Source organism: Alnus glutinosa, chromosome 12 (assembly GCF_958979055.1).
Source record: "Alnus glutinosa chromosome 12, dhAlnGlut1.1, whole genome shotgun sequence".
NCBI classification, from domain to species: Eukaryota; Viridiplantae; Streptophyta; class Magnoliopsida; order Fagales; family Betulaceae; genus Alnus; species Alnus glutinosa.
The window spans coordinates 20,323,928-20,337,081 of record NC_084897.1 but is presented as its reverse complement, the minus strand read 5'-3'; the positions used below and the strand labels follow the sequence as shown (position 1 = coordinate 20,337,081).

The 13,154-nt window shown below is 35.1% G+C and overlaps 1 protein-coding gene across 1 annotated transcript; it reads right to left on the bottom strand.

Annotated features, from left to right (window-relative positions):
* Nucleotides 1-1,622: 1,622 nt before the first annotated feature.
* Nucleotides 1,623-10,568, bottom strand: LOC133851570 (sugar transporter ERD6-like 5). The gene is made up of 18 exons (XM_062288036.1): nucleotides 10,304-10,568; nucleotides 5,835-5,897; nucleotides 5,339-5,428; nucleotides 5,175-5,234; nucleotides 4,756-4,821; nucleotides 4,611-4,676; nucleotides 4,458-4,533; nucleotides 4,310-4,374; nucleotides 3,998-4,090; nucleotides 3,769-3,849; nucleotides 3,581-3,665; nucleotides 3,447-3,490; nucleotides 3,305-3,367; nucleotides 3,171-3,230; nucleotides 3,032-3,085; nucleotides 2,457-2,516; nucleotides 2,244-2,358; nucleotides 1,623-2,128 (listed from the first exon to the last, which is right to left on the bottom strand). The coding sequence occupies exons 1-18, from the start codon at nucleotides 10,496-10,498 to the stop codon at nucleotides 1,998-2,000; spliced, it is 1,467 nt and encodes a 488-aa protein (XP_062144020.1). The 5' UTR covers nucleotides 10,499-10,568; the 3' UTR covers nucleotides 1,623-1,997.
* Nucleotides 10,569-13,154: the final 2,586 nt, after the last annotated feature.

Sequence of the window (13,154 nt, the reverse complement as noted above, 5' to 3'; positions counted from 1 at the left end):
GCGGTTGTGCAGGAGATGGTTGATCAGCCATGCGGGGAGAATTATGGATTAGCTAGCTTTGGGTTGGTTCATCCTTTATAGGAAATTAGGAGGTGGAGATTGGATGGAATGCATGTGCCTAAGCATCATGAACGTACATGTCAATCATGTGGTTTCAGCTCAAGGACAACCTCTTTTTCAGAGGGATAGCGTCAGGGACTCCTACTTTGGCTTAATTTGTATGCCTTACGAAACACAAATGTTCATGCATTACATAAGAGTTTACATCATCATGGATGGCCGGCCCTCCTTAGTTTGGTGTAATGACGTTAGAATATATCATCCGATTTGATTAATGTATTCAAATATTTTGTCTCTCTATATATATATAGAGACTATATTTTGTATTTTAATTCATCATCAAGAAATAATAGCAAGATGTAATCATTAATTTGGGCTCTTCCCTAATGGTTGATGTAGGAGTCTAACTAATACCGAACCACCCGTAAAATCTCGTCTCAATTTATCTCTTTATTCCGCTTTTTATATTTCATTTCCACCATTATTGTGAAGGTTTAATTTCTCTAGGAAGATGCATGAGAATTTGAAATTAAACAATTAACGTAAGGCATAATATATCAAAAAAAATATTTTCGTCTAGCGGTGACTAGTCGAATAAATTATCTGTGATTGGCACATTAAACTTGTGCTATTTGAATTGATTAGTGAGAACCAATTATAATTTGTGAAAAAACCTATTCACGTCTCTCTAAATCTGGAATTTCACATAGATTTATGTAATTATTTGATCCACAAATTGGGTATATCGACCCAAATTAAGCCTAAGAGTTCCATGTACGTCTCGACTTTCTCTACCACCATACATCAGGACTTAGGAGGCCAGTTTTGTTGCAACGTCCCTGGCGGCCTGTGAAGGCATGGAGGTTTGATAATCTTTGTTAGAATATATTTTTCATATTACGTTGTTTATATTTTATATTACCTTTGATTTATTTTTTTTATCAGAATATTTCTCATTTAGGTTTGATTGTAATCAAATCTTTCTATTTTTTTTTTAGGGTTTATTCAATCTCTTCCTTAATTAGTTTAGGTCTACTTTTCGTTTGCTAGTTCATTACTCCTAATCTATCTCTCTATAAATTGAGAGCATTAGGCGTATCCAGGCTCCAGAAGAGCTTTTAAGTTGGTTATAATAGCCATATTTAGCTATTATTAGGTAATTTACCCTACAACAAAGCTTTTAAAATCAAAGCTTCCCATCCAATTTGCTACAGTATATGAAAGTCTACTGTAGCAACTTGGACTAATATAATAATATTTAAAGAAAGGGAGAGAGAAAGGTGAAAAGTGAAAAAAATAATATTTATTGTATTGAGAAAAATGTAGCTGAAATAGAAGAAATGTTTTTTGAGAAGCTAAAATAACTTTTATTACTGTAGATGCTTACAGTTCAATATACTTAATACAATTCGGTTAAAATGTAGCCCACACATCTCTTTCCGCTTCCGCTATCTCTTTTCTTTCTCTTTCATATTATTTTTTATTTTATATATATTTCTATAACCTTAAAGCTTCAACGTTGTCAAAGTTAGTTGTCAGTAAACTCAAAACACTTATAAACCTACTACAATGCGTGACATGAGAAAATAATATTAAAATTGTCATGATATAATTCAAAATTTAAATAGTCAGAATGGTTTTTCATTGGTGCCCTAAGGCACTTCCTAAAATCATAACATAGCATACTAAAAGGAATATCTGAAAGCAATTTCCTAGGCAATTTATAAAGGAAAATACTCAATTGCTATACGCCACATTTGAAGGCCGATCTCCTTAAAGTGATCAATCATAAGTCCAATCCGTTCAAAGCGATCGATTTATCCTTTTATTTTTATTTTTATTTTTCTGATTTTCGACCGATAGAAACAGTACCTCATATTCCTATCATTTGATTTATCCAAGCACACGGATTTGTGATTGTCGTACGCATGCAAAATTCATCTTTTTGCTGAAATTGGATTCATCGAAGCTTGAATTTCTTCTAGTGTTCGTCCCTTGGTCTCTGGCACCAACTTTGCTACGAACAGGACGGTCAAGCCACATATGCTTGAGAATATGAAGAATGTTCCTGACACACACACAAAAAACAAATAATAATAATAAATAAATAAACAAAAATAAAATTTAAAAGTGATGATATTGTAGTTCGTACCCAAAAAAACAACTCTGTAGACAAGCATTACCTGCTGAGCTCCAATCCATTAGGAAGTTAAAAGCATATGAGATAATCCAAGAACCTAACCAGCTAACCAATGTCACAAGGCTACCGGCCGAGCCCTTCATATTTATGGGAAATATCTGAGAAAGAAATCACTCTGTTTCAGTCAACTATAGGCCTTAATTTCAACTATTTGATCATAAAGGATGAATTTTCAGGTGCAATAAGGTTAACCCACCTCTGACATTATAACCCATGGAATTCCTCCCATGCCTAATGAGAAAGATCCTGTGTACACCTGATTGCAGAACCAAACAGATTGATACAGAATTCAGCTTAATCAATCTTCAAATCTCCAAGAATTTGGCTCAAAACAATAGTTGATAGCAACTGGTATGTGATGTTAAAGATGACCTTTAAAGACAGTACGCAAATGTGAGCCAATTGCAGTATGAATAAGTAGGTGGGGAAGGGTGATGGATGACCAAAATCATTTAAAAAAAAAAAAAAAAAAAGCACAGATTTATGCAAGAATTTATTAACTTTATAGCATTTTTGGAAGTACTGGTTCCTTTGAGGGCAACATTCACACTTCAAAAGAGAAAATTATTTCATAAAATGCCACTGGTAATTGGACTAAACAAGGATTCATTTGGAGCATTAAAAATCATAGGGACTTCCACACTTGAAGAAATAGGAAGATAAAAAATGACCGAAGTTGGAGACAAGCAAAACAAAAAATTTCCACTCTGTTTTTTTTATTTAGTATATGTTATCAAAAACCAAGAACTTTGGTTGGGATGAGTGCATTACCAGGACACCAACAAGTGCTAAAAATGGAGTGATCTCCGTCCATTTTTGAAGGTCCTACACAATTGAAGCATTATTCTTGCAAATAGCGCTTTATTCAACTAATGAAAAAGAATTCAAGAGACATTTTGTTATAGAAAACCTGGAAGAAGAAGGACAACCCTACAAGAAAGCAACCTAAGCATGTTCCGGCCGCAGAAACCTGTGAAGATTAGTATACTTCAGAATTGGTTTTCATTCAACTGCATAAAAAATTATACTTATCAACCTTCTTACCAGTAAAAGCGGCCGTCGGCCAGATTTATCCGTCAAAAGTACGCCCAATGCCGTCATTGGAATCTGTAGAAGACTATCAACATCATCTTAAAAAACATTAAGCATAACCATATGCTGGAATTACACTAAGAGAGTCAAGAACCTGAACAGCAACCATTGCAAGAGTCCCAATACTACCAGAAAACCCTGCATAGACCACATATTCCTATAATCAACTTCAATTTTCTTCTGATTTCGGTCAAATATAGGTACCATTAAAAAAGATCCTTTTCCTACCAGCTGATATGAATATAGCACTTGCATAAAATGCGATGCCATTGACCCCTCCAAACTGTTGTAGTACCATCAGGCCAACTCCAACCTAAGCCGTTTTTATGTCAGCTATAAAAGGATCAAACAAGTCTAAAAAATAAAAAGTTAAAAAAAAATAAAAAATGCCACAGGAATTACTTTAGAAAGCTTACAATGAGTGAATGAGCATATTTCCATTGAAATAAGTCAAGAAAACTAGCTTCTGAAAGCCGTTGAAGGGTTTCTGTATACTCCTATACGACGATTTGAGAACCATGTCAATACTTGTTTCTAAGCAAAATTGTTGGAAAAATTAAAACCTAGGCTGAAGTTTATAATTATGATAGTTAAATTGGAAACAAAGAGTTATTCTCTCATTGACGTATGAAGTGAAGAAGTTACTCTGATCTCAGCAGCTTCCTGGGAGATATCAGCATTCTCCCCCCTAAGGCGCTGTAAAGCAGCTTCACACTCTTTTTCTCTACCAATCTTTGCCTGCAAATAAATGGAATCATCAATTGAGGATGTCATCAATGGTTGACTTTGCCACTTTATACCATTTAGATATGTTTCTTTAATAACATGCACTTGAGTAAAAACATAATATCAGAAGCAATGAATAACACTCAAACGCTTTTATTTTTCCAATATTCAAAGACATATCTGGAGAGCACATCACGAGAATTATGTTTACTAAAATTTTGTACAACTCACCAGCCATCTTGGAGACTCTGGAATGAAAACTAGACCAAAAAGTTGTACTAGACATGGAATAGTTCCTGAAATAAAGAAAAATAGTGCACCCTAATTATGAAATAACCTTCGAATGAAAAGAATACAAGACAAGAGCAGAGAAAATTACCAATCAGAGCTAAAACCCGCCAGTTCACAAAAGCTCCAATTAGATATGTGAACGATACACCAAAACATATCATCAACTGTTGAACCAGCAGATAGTAGGTGAATGAGTGCTGAGTTTACATTGATTTCCATATTTTTGAGACTTTTGCTCTACCTGATGAACAGTTGTAAAGCCTCCTCGAAGATTCTTAGGTGTTATTTCTGCTATATATATAGGTACCTGATTGCAAACAGGAATGCAATTAAATTTCTTGAGCACATTAAAGATAATCCATTAGAATTGCAACTCAATGACTTACCACATAAGAAAGAAGCCCCATCCCAAAACCTACCAGCAGTCTCCCAATGTCAAGACACCAAGGGACCTTTCAACAAACACCAAATATTAACATTATGAACTTATCCTGAGAGAATGTATTTACTTGGTACAAATTGATTCCCAAAACAATTTGGTAGTGTGGTTGTTTCTGAGGACTTATGATCATCTAATATTCCGTTTTCTCTAAGAGCAAGTAGAACCTATAATATAAACATCTTTTCCAAGTAAAATTTTGTGGAATTTCAGGCATGTAAGTTTTAACATACACGAGAAACTAACTACATTTGTTTACATAAGGGCACCTGTCTCAGCATTAATCATTCTGCTTGGTGACCATAGCTTCATGAATTGGAGACAACCAAATGAAGAGAGGAGAGAGGAGGGGACAGGATTCAAAACCTTAGAGAATACTATGGTAAGCCAGCCTGCCAGGCAGAATATCTCTGAGAAGCCCATAGTCTGCCTTGCAAAACAACCGAAAAATTGAAAAGTTGGTGATCATTTTGGAGTTTGACACTTAACAAAACAACTAGATATAATTCCACCGTGATAGAAATACTTACACCTCTTCTACCAATGTAATCTGCTATTTTGCCGCTCACTATTGCACCTATCATTGCTCCAATTGTCAATATTGAACCGAAAAGTGAGTACTGCATTATGAACAAATAATGTCAAGAACATCAGACGCAGAAATGCGTAAGGCAAGCAAAAGGATATAGACAAAGGATTCAACAAATGGATTTTGCATAAAGAAATGTTATACAACATTTCATATGAGGGACCTCAAATAGTGACTTCTCCATGAAGATAGGCCACTCTAAAATTACCTTAAGTCCTGTGCTTAAGGTAATATTTATGGAGAATAGGAGCATAAATACAACAATTTTCACAAAATATCAAGGATACATATCAATCGATACAACCAGTTAAAAAGTAAGCAAAATGTCATTTTCATAGCAGAAACTGTTATTTCTAAAAAAAGATAATTCAAATGCTTGAAAATGCTCTAACAATACATTTTACAAGAGTAATAGAACCTTAAAGTATTACACCCACCTCTGCCACAGTAAGGCCGAGCTCCTCCATGATTCCAGACTGAGCAGGTGATGAATATCCTATCTGCAAAAAAATCAGTTATATACACCATTTTCTTCAATAGTCAGCATATCAAACCACTAGGCATCGCACATAGAGATACCCAGTGTGGTCTTACTCTCATTTAGCATAAAACTTTGCCTACAGTCCATTGAAAAATCTATATGCTTATAGTTTAGATGCATTTTGTTGTGAGCGCACATTGTGAGTTGAGTCCCACATCAAGGAAATGTAGAGAAAGTAAGTAGTTGTAATGCAGCGTGGCATAGTGGAAAGCTAAATCCACAAGCACACAACTCACAACTCTTCCACAAAACTGAGAAAAATTAAGGAATTTGTAGGAAAATTGAAGAAAACTCTCCCTAGAGTGTTTTCTTATTGAAAAACTGGTAACAATACTGAAGTATTGTTTTTCCCATCATGTATAGCTGCTCCATCATACTGCCACAGTTTACCCAACAGTAGATGACAAGCATCCATAGCCACTACATCAAACCATACCTTATCCCTATATTTTGTTCCAATAGAAAATGACATTAGGAAATTTTTTAAAATTTGTTACATTGTTTCCTTTCTTGAGTCACTTCAAACAGTAGGGACTAGGGTGTTTCTCCGTCTCCAACCCCAATTTCTGCATGGCCTCTTCTGACACTACGTTTTCACAACTTTCCGAATCAATCACAAGCTGACACACCTTACCCCCAATAGTACAGGTGGACTGGAAGATGTTATAGCACCAATCATCTCCCTCTGACTTACGGGGGGGGTATAAAACATGCTCTCTTCACAACCAGGAAAGGACCCTCATCACCTTGGACAAGTTCTTCCTCAACATCTGCTTCAACGTCATATTTTGGCCATTGTTCAACATCAACCAATACATTATCCGTTGACTCCCCAGATTCAATGAAACAACCCCTTACCATAATGGTCACCTTTTCTACAATTCACCATACTAAGTCCCGGCTCACCACATTTGAAACGAAGTGGTGGGGCACTAGTTGAAGCCTCCTTATTAGCCTATGCATTCGCCTGCCATTTGTTATGTGTAGGTGGTGGAACGTCATTATGTGCATGGGGTGTCGGATTTGGGCGATTACTACCTCCAATACTCCTTCCTACTATTCCCAGTGGCCTTCTAGACAATGTTTTCTCCAAGCGCAAGGCCCTTTGATGGGTTTCAGATACATTAATAGGGTCAAAGAAATTCAAAGCATCCTAAAATTGTTGTCTCATACCTCCAATGTATCTTGAAACGAATTGATCATCTGACTCTGCAAGGTCAACACGTGCCACCAATTTGTAGAATTCTGCTATGTAATCGTCCATATACAATGGTCCTTGTAGGAGATTCTAAAGTTGCTGGTACAATGTTCCACATAATTGTGGGGTAAGAACGCGACTCTCTTGTGCTTCAATGATTTCTCCCAACTATTGATCTTGGTCTTCCCTTGCCGCATTGACACCACACAACGGCTTTCCCTCTCAATTTGGTTGTCACCAAAGGAACTCTCCTATCTCTAGGGACCTCCTTGAAATCCAAGATTTCCTCCACAATGGCTACCCGATCTCGGAATTCTTCCAGTTGCAAGCAACCTTGAAACTCTGGTGTCTCAATTTTGAACCCCACCTTCCATCTGCTAGCATTGTTTGGCACCAAGGGACGCTCTTTCCTTGCTTTACTTTGCAAACGATTTTATGGGCTATCCTCAACGCTAAACTCGTCATCCTCCGCAAAATGTGACTTTGGTTGATAGCGGCGCCCATTAGCACCACCCATGGCGGCAAATTGCTCAATTAGTGTACCAATTTGATCCTCAAACCGCTCAACCTAATTTTTCTTATAAATATTTTTTTCCTTATAAATAGGTTTATTTGTATTGTAAGAATACTTAAGCCAATAAGAGAAAAATGTAGCCCTGGATATACGCTTCTGAAGCCAAACTACCCCAAAATCTCTTGTCTCTCTGCTTCAACTATTTTCCATCACAATTTATATTTTATTACAAATTTCTACATTTCTCTTTTCTTCTTTAACAATTAATGGAATAATCTCTAATTTTTTACATCAGTGAGTGTCAGCAGTGGGGTGGCGTAGTAGTAACATGAGTGATGAGAGGAATACTTCATGCATTTCATCAGTTGTGGTCAGAGCTCTCGAGCTACTGCTATTCTCTTTATGCTCCGCAATCGGATTTATGGGATATCCTCAACGCTAAACTTGTCATCCTCCTCCGAAAATGCGAATTTGGTTGACGGAGACACCCGTTAGCACCACCCATCGCGGCAAATTGCTCAGTTAGCGTACCAATTTGGTCCCCAAACCATTCAAACTGATCACTAACCTGATCAACTTGTTCTTCCAATTATTGCAAACTTGCTGTCAGTTGTTCATCATGTGTTGTCTCATCACATTCATACACGTCACAAATATTTGCATGTCTTCCTCCTCTACGTGCTCTCTGTGTGCCATGGTAGGAAAAAAACATGGGCTATGATACTAACGTGGCATAGTAGAAAGCTGAATCTACACAGACACAACTCATAACTCTTCCACAAAACCAAGAAAAATCAAGGAATTTGTATGAAAATTGAAGAAAACTCTCCCTTGAGTGTTTCTTATTGACAAATAGATAATAATACTTAAGTCTGACGGCCAAGCTGTCCTTATTAGGCTTAAATAGAAGTAGGTTGGCAAACTTGAAAAGCAAATTACAAAACTACCCGGTCGCGATCTCGGTCGAACGAACATTAAGTTCGGTTGAATAAGACAAAACATCGCATTCTCGATCGAACGAAATTCGACTGAGATATCAATCGAAACTCTCGGGAATTAGTACTAGCAGACCTCATCTCCTCGATCAAACGAACTTCAACCGAATTATCGACCGAAGCTCTTGGGAATTTGTATTGAGCAACATCTCGAAGACTTGGTCGAACAAGCTTTGCATGTCGGTCAAACAAAACTCTTTCCCTCAAATTTCTTCATCAAGTTATTGGCTAACATTAAGCTTGCATATGTTTGAACTATATAATCCTTACAAACATTTTGTACGAGTGTTGTTAGAGCTACTACAAGTCTTTTACAAACTAATCTGGTAATCCGTGTAGCACTTATCTTGTCAGCAACTAAAATGTTGATTGTCACGTGGCACTTACCATTTTTACAAAATGATGTGGCAGTCCATGTGACATTTGCCACACCAACCACTAAAATATGGGCTACCATGTGGCACTCATTTCCATAAAATATTGTTTGTCACTTGAGTTTGTAAGAAAATTGTAATAAAAGTTCTAGTATCCCAAGCATTTTCCATTTTCTATTAAACCAATGCTGACATAGGACCTCATGTTTGTCATTCGAAGATTTTTATTTTTAATTTTTGTACTTTTCTAGAGTAATGTAATAATTCCTTGTTTATGAATATTTCAGATAAAATAGCCTTTACATGGTTTGGTAGCATGATAATTAGAATTGTTTAGTAATCTTTTTCCTTGTACAATAGTTATTATGGAGCCTTTGAATTGGACTACAAAAATCAGAGTTCAATATTCATCAATAAAAATTTCTTTGAGACTTTCTCGATTTTCTGGTAGATTCTATAATTTTCTTTGTGGATTCAAGGATTTTTTAGGGTCTATCACAATGCATATGATGATATCAAGGCCTTGACTAGCCTAATATGAAAGCAGATGACCAAGCTGACAACAACCATCATGTTAACTGCAGACAATGAAGTAAATTTTTTTTGCAAGAAATTCATGAAGAGATCAATAATGAGGGGAAGATTGATCCACTAAAAAAAAAAAAAAGATCTTGGTGAAGGAAAATTTGTTGAATAAGGAAATTGACAACCGAGCCCAAACGCATCACAGTATATTAACTTTTTTGGGTTTGAAAATTTCAATTTGATCATCAATCCTAGCCCCACTGATCTTGTTAATCCATTAAAGAGTGATGTGAAGAATAATTTCGTTACTTCCTAATTTTTACAATTTCGCGAAATTTTCTTTGTTTGTGAGTGTTCTTAGAATTGAGCCATGCATTATGTAGCAGTATATTAATTATAATTGTTTTAGAAATATTTTTCCTTTATATATGACGGTCCATCATAAGGTTCAGAAATTTATTATTCTTTTTACACATTAATTGTAATGATTTGAGCCACATTAATGCAGTGTCTGAACTACCATTCATACAATTATCTGAGATTCATAAACACATCAACATCTATCTATGATAACTCTACATTTCCTAGAAAATGCATGAATTTTGGACTATGCTCCTGCTCCGGCTGGTCACACGTACGTGGACCACGTGGAATATGCTGATGAGCACAGCACGTGTAGGTTATTTTCTTGTTCATCTCCGTACAAAGAATCGGTGAATTTGCAAAAGAAACCATCTGAAAGTAAGTAAGAGCACTTACAGCTGAGCCAAAAACGTAGGAACCGGAGACAGCAACCAAAGTAGTAAGGACAACCGCAGGTGTGGCGGAGGAGGATCCACTCTGCTCACCGCCACCGCCACCGCCACCGCCACTAACACCGGCGTATACTTCATGGTTTTCTTCGGGAACAAGAGGACTTGAGAGTTCTCCTTCTTCTATGCTTTCTCTGCCCATGTTGCCTGATCGATCTTCTCGGATGGCAAAGCACTGGAATGAATTGAGAGGGAGAGTCTCCTGTGCTAATGAAGTTATAATGAGGGCAAAGACAAGACAAGAGTGGACCCACTTTTGTGATGCAGTCTTATGTTTTTGTCCTCATTATTGTCGTCATCGGAATGATACAGAAGTTGTTTGAGAAAATTGCACCGTTGGTTCCTGTGGTATGTCATAATTATTTTTTACTCCCTATGGTTTAAAAAATTACTGGGAAGTCCTCGTGGTATACAATAATTACAAATCGATCTCTGGCGTCAAATTCTGTTAAATTTTTTAACAGATTCTGTCAAATGTCACGTCAGCGACACATGTCGCCATCTTATGGCGACACGTGTCCATCTTAATAAAAAAATATAAATTTATTAAAAAATAAATAAAAATACTTATTTTTTTAAAAAAAAAAAAAAAAAACTGAACGGGTGGCTTGGCCACCCATTTGGGGGTGGCCGGGGGTGGCGAGCGGCCACCCCTGGATGATGGCCACCCTAGGCAACTGGGGGTGGCCGCGCGCCACCCCCAGACAACTCCGGGGTGGCGCGCGGCCACCCCTGGAAGATCCAGGGGTGGCCCGATGGCCACCCCAGGCAACTGGGCCGGCCACAGACAACTCCGGGGTGGCTGCGCGCCACCCGCGGATCTTCCAGGGGTGGCCTTTGGGCCACCCCCATGGGTGGCCAAGCCACCCGTTCAGTTTTTTTTTTTTTTTTTTTTTTTTAAAAAAAAATAATAAGTATTTTTATTTATTTTTTAATAAATTTATATTTTTTTATTAAGATGGGCACGTGTCGCTGACGTGGCATTTGACGGAATCTGTTAAAAAATTTAACAGAATTTGACGCCAGGGATCGATTTGTAATTATTGCATACCACAAGGATCTCCCAGTAATTTTTTAAACCACAGGGAGTAAAAAATAATTATGAAATACCACAGGGACCAACGGTGCAATTTTCCCAAGTTGTTTAGTAAATAATTGTGAAATTAAATATTTATTTGAATATTAGTAAGAAATTATTGATGTGATATAAAATTTGTGAATATTTTATGAAAAAGTGAAAAAAATTTGTTTTGTAGTGAATTTTTTTATTTGAATAATAATAAAAAACTATTGATATAATATAAAAAAGTGTAAAAAAATTAGAATGTTTTTTATTTAATTTTTTTTTAGAGAAGTGAAAAGGGAATTGGAAATTTAAAATAGGTTGTCAAACAGCATCAAAAATTTAATGGTGTGAGTAGGAGTTGAATTTTTGAAGTTAGAATTGAATTTTTATTTTGTTTGTGAATTTTAAGGTTTGATTTTTTAGAAAAAAAAGTTAAATAAAATATGATTTGTTTAGAAAAAATTGAATAAAATAATATTTGTTTTTGAAAAAAATTGAATAAAATATAATTTGTTTTTGAAAAAGTTGAATAGAATATGATTTATTTTGGAAAAAAGTATAATCAAAATCATATTTTGTTTCCAAAATTTATTTGCCAAACACACCATTAATATTATAAAAAATTTAAATTTTTTAAATATTATTTATTTTGAAAGCTTTAGTTGGTTTGGATGTTGAATTTTTTGAATAAGAATAATATTTTGAATTTTGAGGCAATGAAAATGTATTTAGATGTTGAATAGAATTTAGATTCTTTTTGAATTTATGTTTGGGTGTTGAATTTTTTAAATTAGAAAAAAAATGTTTTTTAATGGTAAAAAGTGATTAGAAATGATTGGATTATATGAAAAGTTGTGTATAATGATTTGTGTTAAATTTTTGAAATTGGAAAAAAAAAATGTTTTTTAATAGTAGGGAATGATTGAATTGTATGAAAAGTTGTGTATAATGATTGGCGTTATGAAATTTAATGTTAATAATGATTGAAATAATCGGCATTTGAATAAGGAAATTTAAAAATTAAAATATTTAAATTCGGGTTTTTATTCTTGTTGGATGCGGGTTCCTACATTTTTGAATAAAACCCAATTAGAATATTGAATATTCAAACCAAACAAACCATTTATTAATATTGTCATTTGATTAATATTTTAATATCTATTTTTATGTGTAGGTTCAAACTTTCTTTTAAATAATGTACAATCTCATTTATTAAAATATTTATCATAGTCGTGTGAGTGTAATTAAATTCTAGAGATTTGATTTTTTTTTTTTTTTTTATTTTTGTATTTTGTCATCTACCTAAATTTTCTTATAAATAGTTTCTTTAAGAAAAAAATGTAGCCCAAAAGGGCACTTGCTAATGGGCCAATGGCCATCCCAAAATCTCTTGTGTCTCAACTGTCACTATTTTCCCTCGCAATTTATATTTTATTACAAATTTCTACATTTCTCTTTTCTCCTTTAGCAATTAATGGAATAATTCTTCATGCATTTCATCAGTTCGGTTGTGGTCAGAGCTCTCGAGCTACTACTGTAAAAAACAAATGGATAGTTTGTTTGGGTAAAAGTCAAGTTTTTATTGTAAAAGTTTTGTGAGTAGAAAACTGATTTTATTATTATTCTTCTAAAGTAGACTAGTTTCTTGAATTTGGCTGGCCGGTCCGTAATGGTACGTTTTTACTTTTAGAGAGTTCTTTAAAAAGTTTTCACTTGATCACTAAAATTATTG

What these genes read in the sequence shown, in the direction of transcription:
- LOC133851570 (XM_062288036.1), bottom strand. Translation starts at nt 10,498, where the DNA reads ATGGGCAGAGAAAGCATAGAAGAAGGAGAACTCTCAAGTCCTCTTGTT. An exon ending in AATATGCTCATTCACTCATT is followed by an intron (nt 3,666 to 3,768) that starts GTAAGCTTTCTA and finishes AAAACGGCTTAG; the next exon opens with GTTGGAGTTGGCCTGATGGT. An exon ending in GCCGACGGCCGCTTTTACTG is followed by an intron (nt 3,231 to 3,304) that starts GTAAGAAGGTTG and finishes TAATCTTCACAG; the next exon opens with GTTTCTGCGGCCGGAACATG.